The 25,761-nt window shown below is 44.7% G+C and overlaps 1 protein-coding gene across 1 annotated transcript; it reads right to left on the reverse strand.

The window, feature by feature from the left end:
• Positions 1–600: 600 nt before the first annotated feature.
• Positions 601–23,997, reverse strand: NKAIN4 (sodium/potassium transporting ATPase interacting 4). Its single transcript, XM_026056165.1, has 7 exons — positions 23,929–23,997; positions 21,954–22,091; positions 20,765–20,845; positions 11,850–12,047; positions 4,267–4,327; positions 933–1,017; positions 601–844 (listed from the first exon to the last, which is right to left on the reverse strand). Exons 1-7 carry the CDS (start codon positions 23,995–23,997, stop codon positions 796–798), a joined length of 681 nt encoding a protein of 226 aa, XP_025911950.1. The 3' UTR covers positions 601–795.
• Between the last annotated feature and the right edge of the window lie 1,764 nt (positions 23,998–25,761).

A 25,761-nucleotide genomic window follows, 5' to 3' on the forward strand; every position in this document is an offset into this window, starting at 1 on the left:
AGAAGTTGGGATTCAACAATGGGTCTCTATGAGCTGCACGAGGGGAGCTGCTGTGGACACCTCCCCTTTCGGCTCCCCTCTCGTCTGAACTCTTGTGCTGTGCCACASGTACAAGCCCCTGTTCTTGTAGGAAGCAGAAGTCCAACAAAATGAAACCTTCCTGCATACAAACCATCTAATGCTCAATTTAATTCAGCTCTGGTGTGTTAGCTTTGTACTCTACAGGTCCCCTAGGAGTATAAGCAGATACAGGGGTGACCCTGCAGCCCTGYGCCAGTGATAGAGTCAGATTTTGTGGTGCCAACCTGAGAGAGGATTATGGGAGAATGGCAAAGATGTGGCCAGGAATCAAAAGCATATGGATACATAGATCAGAGTTCAGCTGTGACTGTCTGTGCACAGAACTAAGAATAGAGCTTAAATAACTTTAAAGTTGCATATATTTTCCGTATGTAGAGGTCTGTGGTTGAGGCTCTGCCTGATGGACCACAGTTCAACCTTGAGATGGAGAATTACATTCTGCTGTTGCTATGGCTTATCCCCAGCAACCACTGAAGCTGACTCTTCCTTCCCCACAGCTCCTACCTTTACCTGTTTGGGCAGCATTAATTGCTGAAAAGCCTCACTTCGCTTTCGCCAAGGGAAAAGTGTCCAGCAGTTTGTCCATAATGCTGTCCTACAGCTGGGCCAAGTGCTTCCTGTCAGAYGACACTGTCCTAAGTACAGCCACACCACCTTCACCCTAGCAGCCTAGGGCTGAGCAGAGGCAGTCTCACCCCTTCCTTCTGCRTTCTGCTACTTGTTCGTGCCCTCCACATCTGAAAAACCTGCTGGAGAAATCAACCTGCAAAGGAGGAACAAACCCAAGCCCAGGGCACCCTTGAGCCAAACTAAGAGGGGTGCATAGCCTCTTAGCACAGGACAATACTTACAGGTATGTCTGCTTGAACAAAAGGTTGGTGGGTTTTTCATTGACATGGTAGAGAGGAAATGGATCAAATCCACCAATGAAATCAACTGAAAAAAAATCAAAACTGAAATAAATAAACAAACATGGCCAGGATGTTGAAAGGAAATGAAAGTAAAAGTTGGTGCATGTCATGACATAACACARAAATTAGTGAGAGAACAGAAAAATGATTTTTCAGGTATGGGTTGCCCAGTGCTATTTGGAAATCTCTGCCTGTAAAGACCTCTTCTCCCCCATCTCCTGGGGTGGGAAAGTGTTCCAAAGTAGGCGATTCAGCTAACACAAGCCTTAAAGCACAGAGCTAACAAAAGAACCAAACCAAAACAAGACTCCAGAAAAACAAGAGGGCTTCCCTCGGCCTCTTCGGGTATTACCACCGCACTGCAACTACACGTGAGAACTGAGCTGACAAAGCCTCGGCCATTCAGCAGTGTGCTGAAAGGAGGAAGCCAGGGAGAAGCTGTGAGTGAATGCCAGCGGAGAAGCTGGCAGCACAGCAACCCCCGTGAAGGTTATAGACTGAAGTGGGAATTTTCTTGCCCCACTTGTCTTTCTTGCAAGACAGACAACAGCAGCTTTGGAGAACTGCAAATACCCCATTCATTATSTTCAGCTCTGATATTTTTCAGGTCCCCTCTGCCAACTCAGTTTCTTTTAGATGTATAAAAATAGGAACAATGCTTCCTTTTTCCAGTATTCACAAAAGGGCAAGGTAACTAAGCAAGGGATGTTTTAAGTGACGCTTCCCTTAGTACCCATGGAAGAATTTTCCAAGACTCTCTTGGGTCCACTGAAATTAGGCCAAATCTATACTACTGAGCTGGCCAACACAGCTAGGTCACTAGTGGTACGATGTGTGATTTGTGACTGACCTAGCAGGCCTTGCAAAAAACCTTTAAAATAGATTCAGCTTAGACCACTTTTCTGTGCTGTTAGTGTATTTTGTTTGGAAGTGTGAAAGCTTATATCCCATACAAATGCCATTTAAAAACAACTGGAGAGTCTTATTAACTATATAAATGCCTGCTCATTTTTCTTTCCTGAAGGTGGCACTATTATTTCAGATTTTAGCTATATGTTGCTAAGGATTTTTGGTATTTTTAATTAAACAATATAAAATCAGAAAAAAATATAAATATGAAGTGAAAAAAACTCTTTAAGAATTTCTAAAATAGAAATTTTGGGACAGTGTGTTGAGCACAAATTCCATCCTGATGGATAGCTTCATGCTGATGCTGTGATTCTGTAATGACTGCCAATTAATAGGTGAAATCTGTAGAGGTCCTAAGTAAATTGGGAGCATAATTCTTGGTGGCTTCCGATGAGACTTGGACTCTTTTCAGCCACTTTTGAAAATGTTTATTTGAGTATTTTAAAACTAAAACAGCCTGCATTTTAAAAGACAGTTACTAACTGCATTACCTCAGCTGTGGAATGTCTAAATTAGGGGACCTTAAAGACACACAGTCTTCAGTAACTGTCTAACTCCTTGAACAGTYGCCTCATCTGAGCACCCAACTATGGAAGCACCCGAAATCTGAGCCACTTTAAAAAAAAATCTTAACTATAGTTCATTGTCACTACCAGCCATACATTACAATGCATTAGCACATCTAAAATATTCTTGCTCACAATTTAGCATTAGTGGATCCCTACTGCTGTGTTTTCTCATGAAAATCACGTTAGCATGAGCTTCCTGATTAATGTGCCTCAGCACTTATAATTACTTCATGCTGCATATCAAAGGAACATTTAAAAGAAACCACAAATGGAATAGAAAATTAAAACGCAGCTCAGATTTGTTCGGGTCACTGGAAGGATCTACTACTGTGAGTGTGAAATATTGATGGTTTGTCATTGTTAATTATTCAAGCTGGCATTTTAACTCCAAGCTAGGAAACTGGGAGGGGAAAGGAATTTGCTAGTGGAAAAAAAAATATGTATCCTGAAATTAACAGCTCTGCATTTCTAGATAATGCTTTCTTCCATGTGATTGCTTCTCCTAACAGATCCCTGCCATAAAAATGAGCTCTGTCAAGTTATTATTTTACAATATTAAAAGGGAGCTCAGAACTCAAGCTGTTTAGGTAAAGGGAGAGCTATAAGGCTATTAAAAGAAATATAATACTATAATGTATACTATAAAGTATATAATGTATACTTATAATGTAGCACCTTCACAAAATGCATTGCCAAGCTCCAAATAATCAATAAATCCAGGAGAATCAGTTCAACCACACAGGGAACAACAGAAAGACATGCAGGCAAGTCAGACCAGCAATTCATCTCATGTCACCCCTTTGAAATAACATTCTTCACATACTTTCAAATGTCCAGTTCAAAGCTGTTATTTTTCAGCTAACTTCCATGCCAGCTGCTCTTTACAAGGACAGAGCTACTTGCACAAACCTAATGAATGTCTTGAGGAAGTGATACTGGGATATGAAACCTTCGGATCAGATCCTTAGCTGGAGTAAACTGGCCTAGACCCATTGATTTGAATAAAACTACTGATTCAAACATCCTAAGAATTCAAACACAGAAAGCTATACATTGCCAAAGAAAGCAGACTTCACATTTATTTGAACCCTGTGCATCCATCCTTTTGTGTGCAAAAGTATTGGTCTCAAAGGGAATTTTAGAAGAGCAAAGTAATCTAGGTATCTGGATAGATCCCACAGACCCAGCCATCCGTGTGCTTTTCTTTGATTCTTTGCTCTTCTCTGACACTCTCATAGCAAATGCATGACACCTAAGAGAACTGCCTCCCAAGCGCAAGGGAGTCGGTTCATTCATCCTTCCTGTAATTCAGATATAATTTAAAAGCAGAGGAAGAACTAAGTGGTCAGGTCAGTTCTTGGCAAGAAACCTTGCTCTCTGCTTCATCCTTGTGGCATATGATACTCAGCAGGTGGCCTTCCTGCTTAGTTGAGTACCAGGCTGTATCCTCCGCTCTAGGTACTCCTACTTACACTGGTAATATTTCAGCAGCATTATGCTTGAGCTGTACCAGCTTGAGAACAGAGGAAGCTGCCCTATTTCTCTAAAGCCTACCCTACGCGAGTAGCCAACACCAAGCTTTTCTGTGCTGAAAGAGTAACAGGATTATAGCATCCAACACAATGATGCAGGAAAAAAATAGTAAAAACAGCCCTTGAAAGGCAGTTACTGCTGTATCACATAGTTGGAGAGATGGAAAGAAGCCTGATTGCAACTCATTGCTGATAGACCAATGTCTGAGAGGGAAAGAGAATTTAATAAAACCTTTGCCAAGGGATCTGTTGATAAATACTTACAGCTGTCTTCTTCTTCTGTAAAAACACTAACAACGTAACAGGCGTAGACAAAGCCCACCAGCTGGAAAACACAGAGAAGAAATCATTTTAGCATCGGTCTTGTGAGGCTGGTCAAAACCCRCCTGGCATGACTTCAACAGCCAACATTTGCTCTGAACTTGGCAGCACTAMTGTAATGGTGGAGCCAAGCTGCATTTGCTCTAAGGTAAGTAGCGCAGGGATGGGCTTAGGGGAAGACACTGCTGGGGCAGACTCAAAGCTCAGAACTCCAAAATTGCAAGATCCATCCTTACCTTCAGAGTAGCAGCCTGCTGCTGCTAGAATGACTGGCAAGAAAATGGCCGGGTTTTGTTGACATTGAAACTACTGTGCTATGTTTAGTGAGGGGGATGAAGGAGAGTGCCTGTTGTAGCATTTTAGACAGACCACCACATACAAGGAAGACACACAGACATATGGGGTAGGCTTTATTAACAGACAAGGGACAAGAACTCATCAGCCCATAATAGTGTCACAAGGGTCATGTAAGGAGAGAGACACTACTTTGGTGTAGGATCTAGCAACAAGATGGGACCAGTTTTTAAGCAGATGAAATAGATAGAAATTGGTGACTTATTGGCAGCACATACTCAGAAACCCTGAAATCTTTAATATCTTAGGCTCAGAGATCAAAAATTCATTGGAATGAAATCCTAGTCTTACTTTAGCTCTAAACTTTCTAAGGGTCTCTCTGTCCTTGGAATTGAATGAAAACTGCATGGACTAATCAGGCATTGGGCTTGCAAAGGAAACAGGCCAGAGGATGATGAGAAGCAAACAACATGATAGTGATGGTCTTAATTCACAAATTGCATAGGCTAGCAGCAAATTGCCACCTCTGGGGAACCAGACAGAAGCAGTGAAGGAACAGTAACACAACAGGGTGTCTCTCAAATAACAAAGCCTTCCTGGTGCAGTGTGGCCCGCATGTCAAGCAGTTGCCCAGAGCAGTGTCCAGAGCAGAAAACTACAGCAAACATTTTTAAAAAAAAAAAAAGCAGTTTAAGGTATCCTGGTGGCTCTGCACTTAGCAGATAGTTGGTAGAAGCTCTAAAGCGTCAGAGACAGGCTTTGCTGTCCTTGTCCAGCTTCAGTAGCAAGTCATTATCTAGTCTGAATAAAGACAGAAGCTGCTGGTACTGTGAGAATTGAGCATTCTAGATCCAGCAGGGTTTTATTTTGCTTTGCTTTCTTCCTGTTAATCAAATATCCTCTCCATCCTTCGTTTTACATCTTTACATAACGCCCCACTTAGCAAGATCTTGGTTGACACTAACTCTATTAGTAAAGTTATTGTGAGATGCAATTGTTTTCCACTGTGAACTCAATTCTCTTGAACAAGAGTTAGAGTGTAACATACAGTGACTCACTCCAAGGGAAGACAGAATGATGCATGGTGGGACTCGCAAAGTAGAGTCCATTCATTTTTAATATGACAGAAAAATACATCACACCAGAAAACAAAAGGCAAGATAATGAGATTTCTACTAGGGAGTTTTAAGGCATTCTTCATTTCTGCAGCTCTCCTAGACAAAAAAACACCTTGTTGGAAGGAAATGGAATAYATATTTTTTTAACATCACTAAGCCTCTTATTTCCTTTACAACTCCCTATAAATGTATGAGAGAGAAGGCAGCTCTCTCTTTTGCTCCTGGGTGGGCCCTGTGGAAGCCTGTCCCAGTACTGCAGGGGAGGGGAGGTGGCTCCGTGCACTCACTCATTCTCCTGCGCCGTATTTTCCCAGGCAGGGCTGCTTCACGCTAAGTTTCCATTAGCCGCAGGGCGCTTAACTCGGAAAGAAACCCTTCCGAGTGCAATGGCAACCGCAAAGCGAGAGCAGTGGCCAATGCAATTTTACCTGGTGTCTTTCAGAATTAGTTCGAGCAGAACCACAGCACAACCCTGAAGGGTGCAGCCTTCACCCCCTCCTGCTGCCGGCACAGAGGGGAGGGCGGCAGCGGCAGCGCTGGCCGCAGTGCTGAGCGGCCCCCACGGTGCTGAGCAAGGATCCGTCCCAACCGCCAGCCCCGATGCCGCTCGGCTTTGCCATCACAGCTCCGAGAAGGAACTCCGGGCTCGCAGCCGTGCAAAGCGGCAGCCCTGAATTCAGTCGCTGTGTTACACTTGGCAGCACATGACAGCAAACCCTATCTGAGTTTGCAGCTCCCGATAGCTGTGTCAGGGAACCCCTGACGGTATTAACAACGAAAATGACTTATCTGCCCGCTTTTTGGGTAGAGTACACAAACGCTTATCAGCTACACTACCATGGGCAACCTGTTAAACCTCTGAAAACTGGGTTCAGAGTTCAGAAGGAGCAAGCAAGCAGTGAGATTGATTTGCAAAGTTTATTTTGCACAGAAATTAATGCCTCGTAACTCCCAACCATCACTCTTCCCTCCCCATGTTTGTTTTCCTTCTACAGCCAAGGTGACCTTTTACACTCATAAACAAACAAACCAAAAAAGAAGCTAGTGAAGTAAGTGAATTTTGAAAAATCTCTAATGCCAGCTTCATGAAGGCTTATTTATTTATTGTTTCCCTAGACTTTGTTTCAAAATGACCTGCATAGTTTTTAAGATTTACTCTGCATTGACCTTATAACCCATTTCTTCTTGGCATGAGTTTCATCAATAATAAATTACTGTTTATTCAATGGCTTGTTTTCTTTTTATTCAAATAAGTTCTGAGTCTCACAACCTAGTCAGAACAGGCAAATTTCAGTGGCAAAGAGGGAAGAGACACACAATATGAACRTGAGTCGCATTTTCACAGTGGCTGAACTAAACTATAATTAAACCTATCACCTCAGGGATGAAACGAACTCCTGGGATCTACTCTGTGTCTTGCCTCCTTCATGAATTATGAATGAAATATAGTTACAGAGGAGAAATGCTGCTCCTTTTGTCCCATCCTTTTCACTGGAAGAGTCCGCTAGAATGTGGGCTGAGCAGACTCCAAGAGACACCAGCGGTTCCCTTCTGACTGYGTCCTTGGTGAAGATGTATCAAGCCCAAGAACATCACCAAGGTTAGGAGTGATTAACTATGAGCAGAAAGCTTGACAGATATCAAAAATGTGGAAGTAATTACACTTTTGCTCTGAATGCCATCTTCATTCCTGATTTCAATAAGAAAGAGGGTTTTAAGCCCCRTTATCCCAGTGAAATACCAATAATTCTTAGATTTTTGCAACTATGTAGGGGAGATGGGAGAAGAGAAAAAAAGTTAGTGATGTAAAATGACACTAAACTATTGCTCTAATTCCCCAAAGAATATTCTCAGGCTTTAGCCTCTGCTGCTGTTTCCTCACTTGTTCTGCATGTTCAGTACCACCTTCCTCCAGGCTGCACAAGTATCTGATTAAGCTTTTTATTAGGAACACATGTTGTAGGCAGGTGGGTTCAGTCAGCCTGTCAGACAGCCTGGGAAAAGCCCACGCTGCCRAACAAAAGAGAGGATGGAGCCGGGATGTCCCAAGTGTTCTGCAGGCAAATGYGCAGAGCAGGGGAGACAGGTGGGGACAAATCTGCCCAAAGGAACTAGGAAAATGGAAGTCAGAACATCCTTCTGCCTCTGAGTCATCTGAAGTTAACTTTAACAGTAAGCTGAAAAGCATTCCCCAAAAAGCAGCATTGAACTAAAGTGCTTGAGCTGGAAAGACTGAATTACAGGAAGATCTGAAGAAAGGGACCAGCTGGCTGTAAGTGTGTTAAGTGTATGAAGGACGGGAAGACAGATTTTAGGAGGTGTCACCTGTTGCTTGTGCAAGATCTTAGCTTTAGCCTACATCTATCCTAGTGAGTATTCTGGGCTCTTCAACTCTTCTCTCAAGAGAAGAGAGAAACTTGCCATTGTTTTTTTTTCCACCACAGAGAAAATGTGCAGAGTCCCCTTCTTTAGGGCAGATGTATTCTAGGTTTCACTTCTAATCAAAGATAACGAAGTGTGTATGCTCTCATCAATGTGAGAGGGGGAGTGAAGAGATTTCTGCCCAATTCCCGAGCTATGAGAAGGTACTAACCAGCTTGAGAAAAAGCTACTGTGATCAGATAGCCAAATAGAGGCAATCAAAACCCTTTGATTCTTTGACCTTCCTTGCTCTTTGGATGCAATTAGGACCACTGAAAATCTAGCTTCTGCCAACAGCAAAGCATCTCTTGTGCCTTGCTTCTCACATAACATCTGCTGTCAAAGCTTGCATTGCCGCCTTTCTGGGAACCTTCCAACCTGTCAGTTTGAGTGAAAACAGCAGACAGGCAGGCAATGAGTTCTCTCAGCTGGGAAGACATTTCCAATTTCCATCCCATTCAATGGAGCCTGAGGAAAAGCCTGTCCTTCCCCACTCCCAGAACCACCATATGGACAGACCAGAACTATGCCAGGTATTTCGAAACCAGAAAACACTCTTCTCCCTGCTGGCTGGCAAGTTCAGGGGATGCAAGATGGATCCTTGCTGAGATAAAAACAAAGCAGATTTTTTTCTTTTCTTGACAAACTGTTTTCTGTTGAATTTCCTAATTGGGTTGGTAGGATTAGTTTTACAGCAAGGTTTYTATACAAGTGCAGACTTTGTTTAGGAGGTTTCATTCTAGAAAGCCTTTTCCTCCAATGTCTTCTGTGCTAAAACACTGAGCAGGATTTACGTCTGCATTTCTGTCACAGAACCTACCATCCATTCTGTCCCATTTGTAACCTTTTCACATTCAAGAGATGTGGCTCAAATCTCAACCATAGGATGTTTGAGATATCTGATTGATTTTAATCGAGATCCTACAGCTACTTGTATCATGCATGATGACCAATATGCCTGTTTGATCCCACTCCAGATTAAAGGAGTTGCTCTTCCCTTCAAGGAGTACAAAAAAATCTCTGAGCAAAAGCAGACTGAGACCTTATGCATCTTCTTCAAACATATACACAGGACCAGAACGATACAGCCAGCAGGATTCAAGGCGACAGCCAACATTGCGCTCACCATATGGGCCAAGGTTTTCCTTCCCCCTCCCTTTGGCATGAAAGATCAAATCCAGTGAGATGAACTCAGCCTTATTCCAGCTACCCAACACGGTGCACTACAGTTCCTCAGGAGCTTCAAGGAATTGATATCTCCAGAAAACAAACGAAAAGTCCTCAACTCAGTACTCCATTGTTAAAGAACAAGGACTTCACATCACTGTATCTGGAATACCCCCCTCCCCCCTAACTTCTAAAACATTAACCAAAGCCAAAACTACAGAAAAGGACAATTTTGCTCCTCCCCTCTCCTTCTAAATAGGGTACTGGCTATTCAGGTCTCAAATGCCTGGCAGACAAGGGAGGAACTAGGTCATGTCCCTCGCTGTATCCCCCAAGTCTTTGGTTGCTAGTTACGTTTTTTTGTGCTATTGATCTGGTCTCCCTGCCTGTCTGCAGCACGGAGTCCCTGCCAGGCACTCTGGGAAGGACGGCAGCCTGTAATGAAATCTGACTTAAAATGAGATAAAGAGAATAGAGAAAAAAAAAAAACCAAAAACAACCAAACCACCACACTGGCAGGGATCAAAGACTTTGACCCTCAGAGACTAAAAATGGTGAGGACTGGCTGGCTGTTTTCAGGCAAAGTTTAAGTGAGAATATGTCTTTCTTTCTGTCTTACCTCAGCAAAGCAGAGAGAAAAAACTCTATTTGTCCCTCTACATGAAATAATTACATAAGCATTTCAGAGCTGGCAGGAGCTACAGGCCTGAGACTTCAATATTCCACCTTTATTACAGGACAGGTAAGAAGTTATTTCACTCTGCACAGCCATATGTACTTCTCATATCCAGGTATTCTAGCCTCGTTTCCAGGGTTTAGGATGCAAAAATCTACTGCAACTTAAGTCCCAGGAAGGAGGAGAGAGAAAATATTTACCTAAATTCTATTTTATCTTACAGTTCCCCTGTCTTTCTCTCCATCTGGCACCTTATGGTGTTCTGCACATGTAGAAAGAATATTCTTTTTTGCCTTAGGGAAGCAAAGGAGAAAACACTCCCAGAGACACGGGCTAGTCACCTTGCCTCCTATATATCAATGTGACCACTCAGCTTAGGACTGTGTGCTAACTTAGTAAGATGCCATAAAACAAAGGTCTGTGTTTAGAAAAACAAACGCAGGGCAAGATCCTACCATTTGTTGGCTGAGCCTCAGGCCTGGGGCACAGGGGCATGTGCTGTCTCGGGCATCTGAGAAGGATGCTAACAGCAACGCTTCTGCACTTCAAAAGTCTGGGATGGTCTGACTTCAATATCTGCCAACTGTTTCACTGAACTGGAGGAACAGCACCAGCTCGGCAACCTCTATCCTATTTCAGTTAACAGTCCTTTATAAAAGAAACCAGGCTCTACTCTTCTGGATACCTAAGTTTTCWTTTCTCATACACATACAGTGAAGCAACTCTCAGACCCTTTAACTCAGATAATTTTCCCTGAAGGAGAACCCACCAAATATAACAGCCCCCACAGAAGCCAGGGAGTCCACCCAACTCAGAAAACAGGGGCTTCTCTGTCTGCCTGTTTTTTGTGACATAGCAAGAAAGGAGTCTGAGTCTTCTCCCCCTCCCTGCAGTTCTCTGGGTCATACAGGTCACCTCAGCTAAGAGGAAATGCAGGATCCAGACAGCAGAAAGTTGTACCAAAAATGTGCAGAGAAGTACTTGGGATTCCAGAAGCTTGGAATTTCTCTGTATTTGTTATCCATTAACATTTAAATCAAAGCAAATTACCCTTTTTACAGCCAGACCTGAAATGCTGAAACGTGAATGTTCCACCAGTACACGTCAGTCTATGTTTAAAGCCATCAACCACAAAGTAACAAACCAAAGCARATTTAGAGATAACAGCCCGCATCTTTCTATGCAGCTACAAAATGCAAGAGCACCAGCGAAATAAGGGAAACAATGGACATTTTGTTTCAGTTAATTTCACAGACAAACGAGAAACAATTAATTAACAGTGAACATTAAGGACATTGAATTACTGCAGAGTGTTTAAAAAGCCTGTGGAAGACTCCAGTGAGGAAACAGCTGATGGAAACATTCAATGCCTATCTTGGTGTCAGCAGAAATAAAACATGCTCCTTTCTGCTTCCTTAAAGTTTATTTCATTTTCTGGAGATAAGGATTTTCTCCCCTTTTTTTCTTCACAGGCACAAACAAATATGTGCTCCCCCACCTACCACCAAGTCCGGAGGAACAGAAGAAATCCTTCAGAAGAAGGGTCYCTGTCCTTGTCAAGACATGACTTTTCTGGCCCTGACGTGGATAGATGATGAGTTGTTACTGTAAGGTTGCATATGATACATTAAGTGTTATGTTGCTGGTATTAATTTCCAATTCTTATTAGCAATATTGTTGGTAAGAGAACAGGAGAACAAAACCTGCTAGCTTTCAATGGCTTTTAGAGAGGCCTTCACAATCAGATGAGATGAAATGGGGCAGAAAATATGGGCTAGTATCAGTGCCTGGAAAACCAGAGAGCAYCCACTGGACAACTGCCGCCCTGTGCTGCTCTCACCAATACTCACCGCGATCAGGATCTGGAAGGAGCTGTGCATGACCTCAATGTAGCGATACTCCAGGGCGCAGCCTATCACAGAGATGTAGGAATGGCTGTCCAAGCCCTTGACGCCGGACATCGAAGCCTCCTTCCTTACACAGCCAGGGCCATTTTCACTCCACCACGATTGGTGCCGGGAGATATTAAATGTCAGGAGTTCACTGTCCTAAAGGGAGAAAAGTTGCAAGGATATCTCCATTTACTATACAAGAGTATCTGACGTGCTCTTTTAATGGAGCTCTTAYTAAAACCAATGGAAAAATCTAAATTTTTTGAAATCCCCACCCTCAAGAAATGCTAGCACAGATCAAAACACATTGACTTTATAATCCATATTAAAAACATTTCTCAGACAGGCTTCTGTGATGGGAACCACTTCTGAGGCAGCCCTGCAACACTCCAGCAAAGCCATTTCACATTCTCATAGCAAGTTTTGGAAGCAGGTCTGAGCAGCTCCTAAAGCAGAAAGAACAGTTTCTAGGTTCCAGGTCCAAGAACACTCTGCTAGTGGTTCCYGCACCTAGAAAAGAACCCTCAAGACTTGGGTTTGGGAGATTAACCTTGCAAATCTAGAAGAAAAGGGTAGACAAGGCAGCACTAAGCATCCCATGCCAGAATCACATGTCCACAGGTATGCCCTTCCCAAAATTGGAATCTACACAGAGCAGAACTGAAAAATGAACTTCATAACCCCCAAATAAACTTCAAAAACCAACAGTTCTTCCTCTGTCCGTAGCTTTTAACATGTCTAACAAGTTCCCCTACCATTCCTAACTCTCTAATCTCCTTCCATACTCCACCACTTGACCATTGACCACTGTCAGCCTCCTGTCAAGCTACCCAGCCGAGCTAACCTCACTGTGACAATTGCTGCTCCTCTCAAACACTTCCCCAGCAATTCTGCAACCAGGTGCGCATCTGAAAATGACATTTCCCTCACACTTGAGAAAAGCGTGATACCCACTGGAAAGCCAGCATGGGCTTTGGGATTTTGAGCTTTCAGGACACTGCAAAGCCCTCCCTGCAGATGGTAAAAGAAAAACTTAGTACAGGCAGAACAGGGCAGGAAAGAGCTCRGCTGCATCACTTCACCAACAAGTGCTAAGTGCTGGATGTCCCAGCAAGMCTCTCCATTCACTCTGATGTAGAATCAACAACCCTTTTTGACTACAGACACAAAGGGGGGTAGGGGGCTGGAAGTTTCATTTTGTAAGGTAGATTGTAAAATGGATCAGGCACAGAAYCTACATGTCTCTACAGGGTAGAAATAAGCGCTGGATATACACACCCAACCTAGTCACTATTAAGACTTTTAGCACCTATCTGTATGCTACTTAGCCCTGGTCATGCCAGGGTCCTACTCAGTCCCTATGGGACAGGACCAGCTCCCAGAGTAGCAGCATTCAGAGCTGGGAGTGTTCACACTTTCTAACATGGAAATYCTCATGCAGGAAGCTCCTCTGCCTTAGCTCCCTCTGGAATCAAGGGGGAACAACAGATTCAGAGTAGCTAATCTAGGCTCCTGCTCTGGCTTACCCACTGGAGACRTGACTTGTCTCCACTGCCAGTACAGGGAGCCTAGCCAGTAGACCCGCAGATACACCTCTGCATGTCCACATTTGTCTCCAGGGGCAAGCTTGAATTACAAGAGCAGCAAGCTTGAACGATAGTCAGATAACCTGTGAACAAAAACCAGCTACCACGCTTTGCACGTTGTATAGGTAGCCTCCAATCCACAGCAAATACTCAAAAACAGTTTATGGAGCTGTTATTAAAATATGCTGCAGGAAGCACATGTTAAGAAATGTGGACAATTAAGTAAGAAGACAGCTGCCAAGCTCCTGACATAATCACCACAACAGATGGGATGGATGTGTTTTACAGTAGATGCAGGAGGGCATGGGGATGAAGTGTGGCACCAGTGGAAGAGCAGCCTTAATAGCAAAGGAAGGACAATAGGGAAAACTCTATTAACAGTTGGGAGTTTGAAGGGAGCTGTCTGCATTTTGAAGGCTATGGGGAATAATTAGACTGGCAGCTACAGGATGAGGTACACAGTGCAACGCACTGGGCTGTCAAGAAAAAAACTTGCAGAGACAGTTCTCTTGCAGACTCTTGTGATTTTGGCAGAAAAGTCTTTGGCCTTCTCCCTCTGCTGGGCATTGCTCTTCTGTGGCCCACAGATTTCCCACATATCCACCAAATCGCATCTTCTCTGAGATGCTTGCTTTCTCTCCCAGCTTTGCCTGTTCTGGGACATGCGGATCTTTGCCAGCAAAATCTCTTTCTCCTGGAAACACCAAGCCCTCCAAACTGCTCTGCTGTTCTCCCTCTTAAAAGCCACTGGATGCTTCAGTTAGTGAAGGAAAGAATCATCTCTCTTAAAAAAAGGACTCAATTCCTGTTTCTTTGCCTGGGGCTTCCCCCAATTAGCACAGAAACAAAGCTATTCCATCACGGTCCTGTTCCCCGTCCCCAGGGCTTCCCTCTCCCAAGCAGATGGTGCTTTCTCAAACCTTCTGCTTCACAGAAGCAAAGAGCCCCTTTGGTGTCCTTCCCTGCTCCTTGGTATCCCCATATGGACACATCTACGTGCATTTGGCAAAATAAGAAACAGGCTGTTTTCCTTCCTGAATATCCCTCTTGTCAGTCCTTACAGGATTGCCTCTGGCTTAACTTCAGTGCAGAAGCTGAGCTTCATTGTGAATTAAGCCTAAAAAAGAAGAATGTGTGCTGGGTACTGGGCTGGAGGTAGGCAGGTGGAAGAACAGCACTCACTGCTTTTTGCCAAAAATCATGCTCCAGCTCTGTGCAAAAAAATATTATACTCCCGTTAAGAACAGCTTGGAAAAGCTGAGCACATTTGAATTCTAAAAGCACCRCGATGGCTGGTGCACACGAGCCATCCATCTCACGGCTCACTGATGTAGCATGAATACTGATTGCACACTGGGGTCATCRATGCCCTTGGGTTCACAGCGCAGAGACACCTTTCTAACAGACGTCTTTCCGGAGCGCTGCAGGGCAAGAGGGCAACGCGAAGGAAGGGGTCTCAACACACAATGCAATGCCRTTCCTTCACTTGCATCCCTGGTTGGGTCTCCTTAGAGGATACCAGCACCAATGGGATGTAATAAAAGAGCATTTAAGGAAAACATTTGATTGACCTCCAGTCGTTCAGTGCTTGCTCAGAGACCAGGAAAACGATCCCTGGATGCCTTCTGCAGTTTGCCAGCTTCACTTGTGAGGAGATGGCTGGAGAGAAACAAAACTCTGAAGCAGGAACAGTGTACTAAAACCAGAAGGACCTCCCTCCCTCCCCCAAAAAAATGATAGCAAGAAATTTTAGGAAACAGCTGTTTACCCAAACCTTTTTGTAGAACATTTGAGGCTTGAACACACTGAAATCCCCCCCAAAGTAGGGGGCAGCTTGGAAGGGACTAATCAGTCCCAGGAGTGAGCAAGCCCTTCTGTAGGGAGGGAGAGTGGTCTGTACGTAACCAGCTCCCCGTGTTCTTGACAGGCTGCTATTTGAAGGGCTATCGCTTCCTTTTTAACCTTCAGCCCACAGAGAAATATGAGCAAAGAGTGACACAAGCTCCTTCTCAGGAGCATGCTGAAGGCCAGCCAAAATCACATTTCACTCTAAACTGTCGTAGCACCTGGTTGCTATCCATTTGCCATCACCATGTGCGAAGGAAGAAGACAGCACTAACACTGCAGTACATACATTTTAAAGAGCCTCTTTTCCGCTCCCAGTCTCACCCCACTGTTTCCAGCGGGGAAATTTGCACCCAGCTCTGACACCCACAGAACCAGCTGTGTTTGGAAAGCTTCCCTTTCTAAAATATTCTTCAAAAAGCTTTTCGAAAAGGCTGTCAGAAGCAGTTTTATTTCTTGTTAGCAGCCTTGTGAACCTCCTCCCCCAGTATTTCCTTAATTATCAGGCAAGCCAGCACTATAATGGCTCTAGAAACAAACGGAGCCCTGTATGGGAGCCCCCAGAGCTTGAAGGCAGAATCATGTTACATCTTTCAAGTTGGAAATGTTTATTATCAAAATGGGAAATATAATYGTTATCTTTTAGTCACGTGTGCCGAATAGCTGTATCGCCAAGACAACAGGGGAAACACTTTTGCTGTTGCTCAGCAGGGTTGTTGATGATGCCACAGCATTTAAAGGCCAAATCCCAGACTTCTGTTTTCTAAGTGTAGGTGGAGTTGAGGGATAGTTGTAATTAACTGTGCTTTTATCCATCCTCCACACAGTATTTACTCAGGTACAAAGTCATCCCAAATATGCCATTCAGATTCTCCTCTCCTCCTCAAACAAATCCCCATATGACTAATAAGAGCTGCCTCCATTTCAAGAGATTTAGACCACCGCAACTCTAGATTCACATCAAAGCACTGGGTAGGCATGAGAGAACATAAAGAGAGAAGGAGGGGGAAAAAAAGAAAAAAAAAAATCACCATTCCAAGATGAATAACTCCAGAGAGAAAAGACAAAGGAGTAGGTTGAAATATGTAACACCAGTTCCTGAAACCTCTCTGAATGCTTCTCAAATATATGATGAAGGGTCCATCAGCATGGCAGCAGGACAGACAGATGCTCATGTCTTACCAGTAGGATTTTAATTATTAACTCAGACTTACAATTCCTGCTGGGGGGGGTTGCAGGATGGAGTGCGTTTCACACTGGCGTAGACAGGGAGAAGTTTAACACATTATTCCAAGCACAGCCCAGGTACCTAGAGGATAGCTCTCAACAGCTCACCTAGCTAAATGGCCAGATGGACAAGAAGGAAAGAGAGAACATGAACAGACCAGAGGAGGAGAAAAGGCAGTCCGGGAAGCAGGCTATCTGCGAGTCCCACCAGTTACAGCAATAGCGCAGCGGTGCGGCACTTTCAGAGAGGCAGGATTTCACCCCGAAAGCATGCTCAGAACTGCGAGGGAGGAGAGACAGCAAGGCGCCGCCGCCAAAACCCACTCAGAGACTCATCACCATCTCATGGCTGGTGCAGGGATGCAACCTTTCAAATCCAGATTGCTCCGTCTCTTGCCTGCTTGCTGGCAAAGCACTTACAGGAAAGCTGGCATAGGCTAACATGCTTAGGGAGGCCTTTCCAGCAATAAAGTGCTTTCTTAAGCATTTCTCTGATGATCCATTTATCTCCTGCCCACCTAATGAAATTCTGCTGTGCCGTATTTCATGTTCTCTTATTTTTATTATGAAAAAGTTTCAAGATTTTTTAAAAAAGGACAAGATAGAAAAATAAAAGTTAGGTCACAGTTGTCAGTTTAGCTTTTTAAAGAAGTAGAGAATGGATGAACATAGAAGGAAAGAGCATTTTCCCTTTAAACAAAAATAACTCTGAATAGTTATAACTATCTACTAATCACTAGTTATAACTACTCAGAGGGCTGCTGGCCAGAACAGCCATCCTCACGGTTTCCTTGGCCAGGCRAGAGTGAGTGCTGTTGGAGGAACCAGGTGGATAAAGGAGAATTTCAGGAAACGTGGAAGGCAGGAGGAAAGAGAGAGCGAGAGGTGAGGGGCAGACAGTGCCAAGGAGGAAGAAGCAGTAGAGGAGCAACTGTTTGGTRAAAGAAGGCTAAGAGCCAGCCCCATAAGATACAGCTCAACAAATATACACCTAYCAGCCCATTTTCTGCTGATGATGTGGTGTTTATAACCGGGAGGTTGTCTCTTGACCTCTTTGCCGAGCTGCTTACAGGCTGACATAGGGGAGGTCATTCCCCTCACCTTGCGGACCCCTCAGGCATGGAGTCCCTGGTTTCTGTTTATTAGAGCATCGGACACCCAAAGCAAGGGGGGCACAAGAACAAGCATCCCTGCTTGCCTCTGGTCCGTGCTGCACAGCACTTCCCTGCCCTCATCCCGCACTCCCTCTCCACCATGAAATCAGATCTAGGCACCAGGGCACAAAGAATTATCTGCAATAAGGGCACGTCACAATTGCTTCATTTTTTTAAATTCTCCAGGCATTTCCTAAACTTGTTACAGCAGAAACACTTGGGTTCTTTCTCCCCTCTCTCATCCCACCTGAGTTATCGCCTGTCTCGGCTGCACTGGGCTGTCATTACCATCCGCCAAGTTAACAAACTCCATTCTTTCTAGCTCACTGCCCTTTCTGCATTTTGTCATTATAAATTAGCTAGCTGCTGACAGAGATCTCCCCGGCAGGCTGCCCTTGACAGGAACACGGGGRGCGAGAGCGGAGCAGTCAGGAACGCCGCTTGCCGCTCCCCCAGCTCTCTCCGGCAGGCTCGCCGGGAATCACGGGGGAAACCCCGCGACCGAAGACCTTCTGCAGAACTACCTGCCCCTGAAGAGGCTTGCATGGAAACACAACCCAGTCTGAAACACTCCTGAGCACATTCATGCTTAGTCTAGCGGTTAATGAGTTAGTGTTTACCCGACCAGCCTGTCTCAGCCCTGTTCCTCCAAAGCTCTTTCTTCTGTTTGCAACCTACCTGCTTACTGCCAGGATAATTACAAGCTTTGACTTCTTACTAATAACTAAGGGAGAGCTTCCTCCCAGGGCCCCTGAGCGAACACCGAAGTCCCTGCTCCTCTGCAGCACTGCTGCTGTAACCCCCCGGCTGATACTGCACTGCCCTCGCCACCTCCCAGAGCCTGTTCGAGACATGCTCATCCAAGCRCAGGTGTCATCCTGGGGTCGGATCCCAAGCTACTGAGATCAATAAGACTCTCTGCAGATGTCAGCTGGCTTTGGATCAGGTTTCTAGACATGCAGGGAGAGACCAACACTGCTCTCAAGTCCAGTCTGCCTGCAGAACACCACATGATCTTATGGAAACCTCCGCTCCTGTTCCGAGCGTGTCTTTTGTTCTCCTGTGGAAGTGAGATTTTGTTTTTCCAGGAGATGGGGCACTCCTGAACAGCAAGGTCACACGGACACAAATAATTTCTGTTAAAGGKGGGAGGGAGGAAAGGAAGCAGCATCATGAATTTTTCTTACAAAACAGCCTTTTTAAACGAAAGGAACTCATGAAGAATAGAGTCAAGGCTGCAGAATGATTTTACTCTATCACAAAACCAGCACAATTATTCTATTATTTTTTCCAGTTGCCACCAAACTAGCAGCATGAATTTTTCATCGCTTCTCTGGAGGGAAGTCCACTGAGACAATAACAACATACACTGCAGCCCAATCCTATCAGGAAAGTCCCCAGTCACAAGAGTCATCCTGTAGGCTAAATAAAGGCTCCCTGTGTGCGCTGGCTTTGCTAAAACGAGCCACGACGCAGAGCAAGGTTATGAGATGAAACTCCTCTGTGGTGGAGAAAGTAGAGTTTGCTGTGCTCCGTTTGAATTGCAGAACAGCAACCCCATGTGATGCAGGGCAGGTTGGGATTAGTAAACACAAGGAACAGGCTATCTGGAAGCAAACACCGGCTGTCAGGGAAGCTCCCAGAGCAGTTTATCAAGCCAGTATTTTCTTCTCAGAAGGAAGCTTTTAAATAGCTAAATAAGATTTTTTTTTTTTTTTTTAGTTGGTTACAGTTAATGCTGATATCATCTCAGGCTAAGCTTTTAGACCAATAGTCACTCCTGTTTTAGACAGGAACTCTCTCAAAGTTTCTATGGATACTTGTGAGGGGAAATGGAGATTAATTAAGGAATTAGGAAGTTAAATTTTCTTATCTGTAAAGGATTTATGCTGTCATTCATGACTTGCTGTAAGCCTGATAAAAAAACTTAGTGCTGTTCCAATTATGACTGCGACTTAGACATGAACTGGGAATTTAGGCCAGATGTAGAGTGTTCTGAAGTGAACCCGTATCCCATAATCACTCCAAGTCTGCTAAGCTGCAGCAACATTTAGTAATTCTTTGCTTACAGCCCAGGCTTAATTTAGGGCCTGCCTCCCATTGTTATTATTGCTGACTCACTTTCATTATGCAGACAGCAATACTTAGCTTATTTCACCTTCAAAAAGCTTCACAGATATTAACTCACAACATGCCTGGACAAGGGTCAAGATAACTACCACTGTTATTATAGAAAGAAGAGTTAAGTCAGGAAAGCTGTATCTCTTCCGAGGCAGCATTGGAAGGAGATGTGCCAGCCTTCGAAAGGTCCCTCTGGTTTGTTCTCTTGCCCAACATAGGAAGAGGATCCTTTTCCAAAAGCTGTGCTAGGAAACACCTTGCCTGGGGCAGCAACAACCAGACATCTACGCCTGCTACTGAACTATGCTAGGCCTCTAGCAAGACCAGGAGGGAGAAAGATAATAAGAGAGGGTCAGCGAGGGAGTTACAGGAAGGTGCTTGGTCTGTGCCAGCCCAGCTGGCCAGCATCCCTGGCTGCAGCTCTTCTCTGGGACAAGTTGTTAGAGAGAGCATGTAGCTACTGCCCTGAGGGCCTTCCCCTCCAAGTCACACACCTTCTTTCGAAGGTGTTATCACAAGGGCATCAGCCATAATCTAGTTGGCTTGTAGTCTTCCTCAGCCACTACTGAATCACAGTTTGGAATTAACCTTCAAACCCCATCTTCCCTCAGGATAGTTCTGTCACCAGGCTTGCTCTCACCTTTAAAAGCAAATACAGTTTATCCCCCATGAGAGACAGGKCTTATTCCAGCCATTAGCTGCACTGACTGGTGAAGGACCCCAGAAATCAGTACTTGCCCCCCATTTTTACCATACAATAAGCGCTACTACTCCATCCCCAAGGAAGTCAGTATGCAAGAAGGCAGGACCCGCTCCTGCCCAGCCCCCTGCCTCTCACCTTAAGCACAAAGCAGCCTGCCAGCCACTCCCTTAGCTCACAGCTAAGCTCTGCTCCCTTTGGTACAAAGGCTGTAAACTCATCCATAAAGCCCCTGCTCACCTTTGAGAGTCCTCCCACTTCTAAGTAAAAGCAGATGATGAAGATGTTCCAGGTGACCCAAATTGCAGTCCAGATGGCATACTAGAAAGGGAATGGGAGAGAGAGAAGCAATAAACATTAGGAAGTCACTGCAATTAGCTCATATATATGTGATGCAGCTGGGGACAGTTAAATGCCCTGCGTCAGCATTGTAGTCACTCTCTCCCTCTGTTCCCCGCCCCTGCCCCCCAAGCCTGGGCTTCAATATCCCTGTGTTCCTCTTCTGAGCAGAATATATTCTGATCTGCTTCCTGAATTCAGGAGCTGAGGGACTCAGCAGGGCAGTGTATCACCCCTACCACCTGCAGCACTGGGGCCAGGTTCCTAAGTGCCATCTCTCAGTTGCTGGCATCTAGCAACTGGGGTAAAACACAGTGCCTGGTTCAACAGAGCTGTACAGAGGTTTCCTCTTTGGGGGCCTGTTCCCTCTGTGTGCAGGTTGGAGAGGTTTTGTTAATCAGGGCAGAGAAAAGGGGAGAAGGACTCTGAGGGGAGCTGTGCTTAGCCTGATGGGATGATAGTGTCTGATCTGGAGGACAGGCAAGGAGAAAAGTCAGGGGAACAGAAAACTATTTGGGGCTTTGGCTGAGTCTGGAACGATCTTCCATTTAGGAATGCTACCACCAGACATGCAATATATGACTTTCCAATAATAGTTAGCCTAAGGAGCCTTACATTAAAATAGGGAGACCTTCTGCTGTAAAGAGTGCAGATGCTATAAGGACAAGTGATGTACGTGTAGGCAAGCTCAATGATCAGGCTGCTCCTCTACTGTGAGAGCACTTTTCTGTATGCAGGAGGTCCCTTGCCTGGTTAGAGACACAGCGCCAAATGAAGTGGAGGAACTTTTGCTCTGCACTTGTTCCGGATCTAGTTCTCCCTCTCTGTTGTGCAGCATCTAGGTGTTACTTTGGCACCAGCACTAAATATCTGAAGTCTTCCAAGTTTGGAGCAAGTACAGCAAAAATGCAGCATACTGAACAACGTGTTCCTCAGCACAGCCAGGCGCCTCCTGCTAAAATTGTTTGCGATGCTTGTGCCTGATTTTCAAAGGGTTTTGCTCAGTTCCTCATCACTTGCCATATCCCGTCAGAGCTGAGGCTGTGAATGGAAGTCAATGGCTCTGATTCATAAAACAGCTGTTACTTACCACTACTATGTAGCGAGGTCTATACTGAATAGTGCCGAACAGGCCAAGGATAACAATGATGATGTGGAGGAAGTTGGCGAGAATAGGGGCCCACTGGTATCCCAGGAAGTCGAACACTTGCCTCTCTAATGCAGCAAGCTGGAAGGGAGAAGAAGAAGAAGAGTTACAGCTTCTGGACTCATGACATTCATGTTCAAGGTTTTGACATGCTTGCTGAGCAAATCACTGCAGCAGCTGAAGACGCTACTCCATTCCCAATACAATTTACTGCCTGTGTGCAGGGTCAGTAGGACGGGACACGGGCCTGTACATCCCCTCTTCCACTCTGCACTATCCCACCTATCCCATGGCTAAGCTAACGTGTGAGCTGGAGTGTCTAAGCGTGGACACGGCCTCCATTCTGCACACTTTGCGAGGGAAGGTAGCCCTGGCAGAGGGCAGAGGTGAGCAATGGAGGACAGTAACATCTCAAATGGCTGCAGCAGGACTTTCAAGAGCTCGTTTGTCAGAGTCCTCAGCACCACTGCATCATTCCCGATACTGATTGTGTTTCTCGCTCTCAAGCACACATCCCGGGTGAGAGGGAGGGGGAAACCCTTTTCTTCACTTTCTCCCAGCAGAAAATGCTGCCAACCAGTAAAGAAATTCTTCAAACGCGTTGGTTTTCCAGGAGGACAGACTGTTTTCCTCTTTCACACTAATAACTTGGTTCAAGGCTAAAACTATATTCCAGAAATAAATCTCCATTACTGTTGAAGTGCTGGGCCTGATTTTCAAATCATATCTGCAAAAATATGAGCTTTGATTTGTAACCATCGGCTGTGTATCAAACAAGCAACTGGTCATCTGGTTCTGAACTGCGTTACGCACGCAGCTGTAAGAGCAAAATAAACATGCAATTTCATGTCAACCTTTACATCCCCACAGCCTTGAAATGTCGTGTTTATAGGTGAAACAGTGAGTGGAGGGGGCAGAACGGCACCTGCAGATTTTCCCTGGGTGCCCAGCCTTACACAGAGAGATCTGCTCTTTGCTAATATGGTTCACATCCTCCCCCGCTCTCCACCCCACCCAGGGATGTTGTTAGTGCTAAAGGACATCAGGAGATTTTCCTATCAGGGTACAATTTCAAAGTGTGTTTAATTATCACAGTAATATACTGGGATTTCATTATGACGTTTCATATTTATTTTCACCTAAAAAAAACATTACAATTTACCATTGATAATCAATATTAATTTAACCACTAATTAGATATTAACCATGGATGATCCTGGTCTACCATGTGTAATCAGCTGTGAAATGTGACATCTTTTCCCAGCTTGGCTTTTAAATGGCAGCTGGATGCCAAGCACCGGGGTTTCTGTACTGGCTTAAAACGCTTAAGGATATGAGTGGTCACAGGCCCCATTGAGGCTGTACAATGAGGGAGGCCACACATATCAAATGACTATTATTCCTCCTTTTTCCCAACGTAGCGGTGAAATCACCTTCACACCTCTCCTGGCTTAAGAAAGCATTGCAATTCTCAACACTGTCTTGGAGATTTAACAAAACCTGTATTTCAAAGAAATACATAGCATTCCTGGCTACGGGAGCTCAGTCAGTGTGGTGCTAAGCAGCTTCCCCTCGTTGGCATCTCTCGTCACTGGAAAAGGGGTGCCGAGAAAGGGGGGAGGCAGATGGAGGCAATCTCAGACACCATCTCTTCTGCAAAGTAACTAGTCTTCCCTTTGAAGCACCACACACTGCCCCATTCTGCTCAACTCAAACCGCCCGGAAGATGCTGCAAAATGTGCTATAAGGCCGTGTGCGGCCGGCGTGCTGCGCCTCCGAGGCCGGAGCAGGGCAGGCGACGCTCAGTTCACCGTTCAGCTTGGTCTCCCACCGAGCACGGGCGATTTTCTGTATCTCATCAGAAACAGCAGTAATAGGTTAAATGCCTAATCTTTTAGAAGGGGATTAGCGCACGTACCTTAACGATATTTGGAAATCCTGAATCCTGACTGGCTGGCAGCAGGTCACTTGACTGTGACCACTTCATCCAATCAAGCATTTAATTGGCTTTGTGAGTCACATTAACAGAGGAGTATGTGCCGTATAGCGACAGCACCTYGGTATATCAATTAGCCGAGGGGACACAATGGGTGTATGTTCTAAAGAGATAACACCCTACCATCGCCGAGGGGATGAACTGCTTAGCTTCGCCTCTTGCCTTCAGACCCTGAAAAAAGGGATAAATATAGATCCTTCCTACCCATGCCTTCTTGCCACGAATGTTTGTTCTCAAAAATCGAGGCCTCCACGTTTGGAAAAGCGTTTCCTTCTCACAAGTGAACATTTGCTGCTAGGGTTATCTGAAAGGGAGAAGTTTGGCTTTCAATATCTCCTTCTAGTAATGATGTTTACTGGCATGTTTGGACGAGGTCAAACATTGGTTTGTGAAGTGGGAGGTGTCCAATAGTCCTGGAGGTGATTCATGTGAGTCCCTGCAACCTGAGTGTGAGAAGACCTCTTGCAGAACCTGCCAGTCTTATTATCCTTTCCTGCTATTGCTCTTGTCTCCAGGTTGTTTCTATCCTGATTTACGTGCCTTTTCCACTTTCTCTGCATTTTAAAATGTTTTTGTGTCCCTGGGAGCTGCCAGCGTGACTCAGCTGGTGCAGAGACACCTGCTGTGCCTGCCTCTTGGTTCAGCTAAGGGAAGAAGGAGCCTGGGTCGATTCCCTTCTGTGTGATGTGAAAGCTCAGGCAAGCTGTTTCTTCATTTGTAAAAATAAAAGCAATTTTCTGTAAGATGTGYATTGATGACAAGCTCAAATGTTACTGATGAAACTCTAACATCGTATTACTGACATCCAAGCAATGAGTCTGTGCTGCGATCCAGCTGTCAGAAATGCAGCCCCAAGTTACCCTGGGCTTGTCCCTAATCCCCCAAGAATCCAGGATAAATACAAAAACATTTGCTAAAAATGAATAGATAAACAACCATTTCACTCATTACGCTACTGTTGTGTGTGCAAAGCATATCCATTAAATGCTGCTGAGATTTGTAGGTAAACAGGGCTGATCCTTGTGCTAACGCAGTCTTGATTTGGGATTGGTAAAGCAGTAAATGTAAAGAGTGTAGTCCTACTCTCCAGACCTGGTTCCTTGAATTTGGCCCAGAAAGGGCAGGGACTGAGTTTGTCCCTGCCTACGTGTACCAATGTACCTGCACCCTCGTACTGAAGCTCTTTTGAATCACTCTGAACTTGAGCTTAYGAGATTGTCTAGTTTAGCAGGGGAAACACCATCTTTCTCTGCTGCTGCCACCGAGTTACAGTAGAACAATATTCTTGCTGTAATGTTCTTTATGATGATACACACTGTTCTATTGAGAAATCCTATTATATTCTAGAGGTATTGGTTGTAAAGAGAAATTTCACAGATTGCAGTGCTGGTTTCAACCTATTCAAAGCTGACAGGACCTTTCCATCAGAGAGGAGAGATTTTTCTTCTTTATGACTATTCTTATTAAAAGTAGGATTCCTTTCGCTCTTTTTGCTTCTCTAGACAATAGAATATTTTTACCTTGCACTCCTTAAGTTAAATGATTTGTTGCAGTACTAAAATCACAATAGTTGCAGCAGACTTTCCTCTCCTGAAATAAACCACATTTCTGCTGATCTGAATGAAACTGGAATAGCAAATARTCAAGTGAAGCAATTGTTAGTCAGGCAAACAAAACAAGCCAAAGCTCTCTGTTGGGCTATCCTTCATTTATATGGCCAGGAAATATAAGAAAGGCAGGAGGCTGTTGTGCAGT

Source organism: Apteryx rowi, unplaced genomic scaffold, assembly GCF_003343035.1.
Source record: "Apteryx rowi isolate R43461 unplaced genomic scaffold, aptRow1 scaffold_0, whole genome shotgun sequence".
NCBI classification, from domain to species: Eukaryota; Metazoa; Chordata; class Aves; order Apterygiformes; family Apterygidae; genus Apteryx; species Apteryx rowi.

Coding starts and splice junctions, on each gene's coding strand:
- NKAIN4 (XM_026056165.1), bottom strand. CDS start 23,997: ATGAAGTGGTCACAGTCAAGTGACCTGCTGCCAGCCAGTCAGGATTCA. Junction 22,092..23,928: donor GATTTCCAAATATCGTTAAG/GTACGTGCGCTA, acceptor TCTCCCTTCCAG/CTTGCTGCATTAGAGAGGCA. Junction 845..932: donor TTGTTCAAGCAGACATACCT/GTAAGTATTGTC, acceptor CCTCCTTTGCAG/GTTGATTTCTCCAGCAGGTT.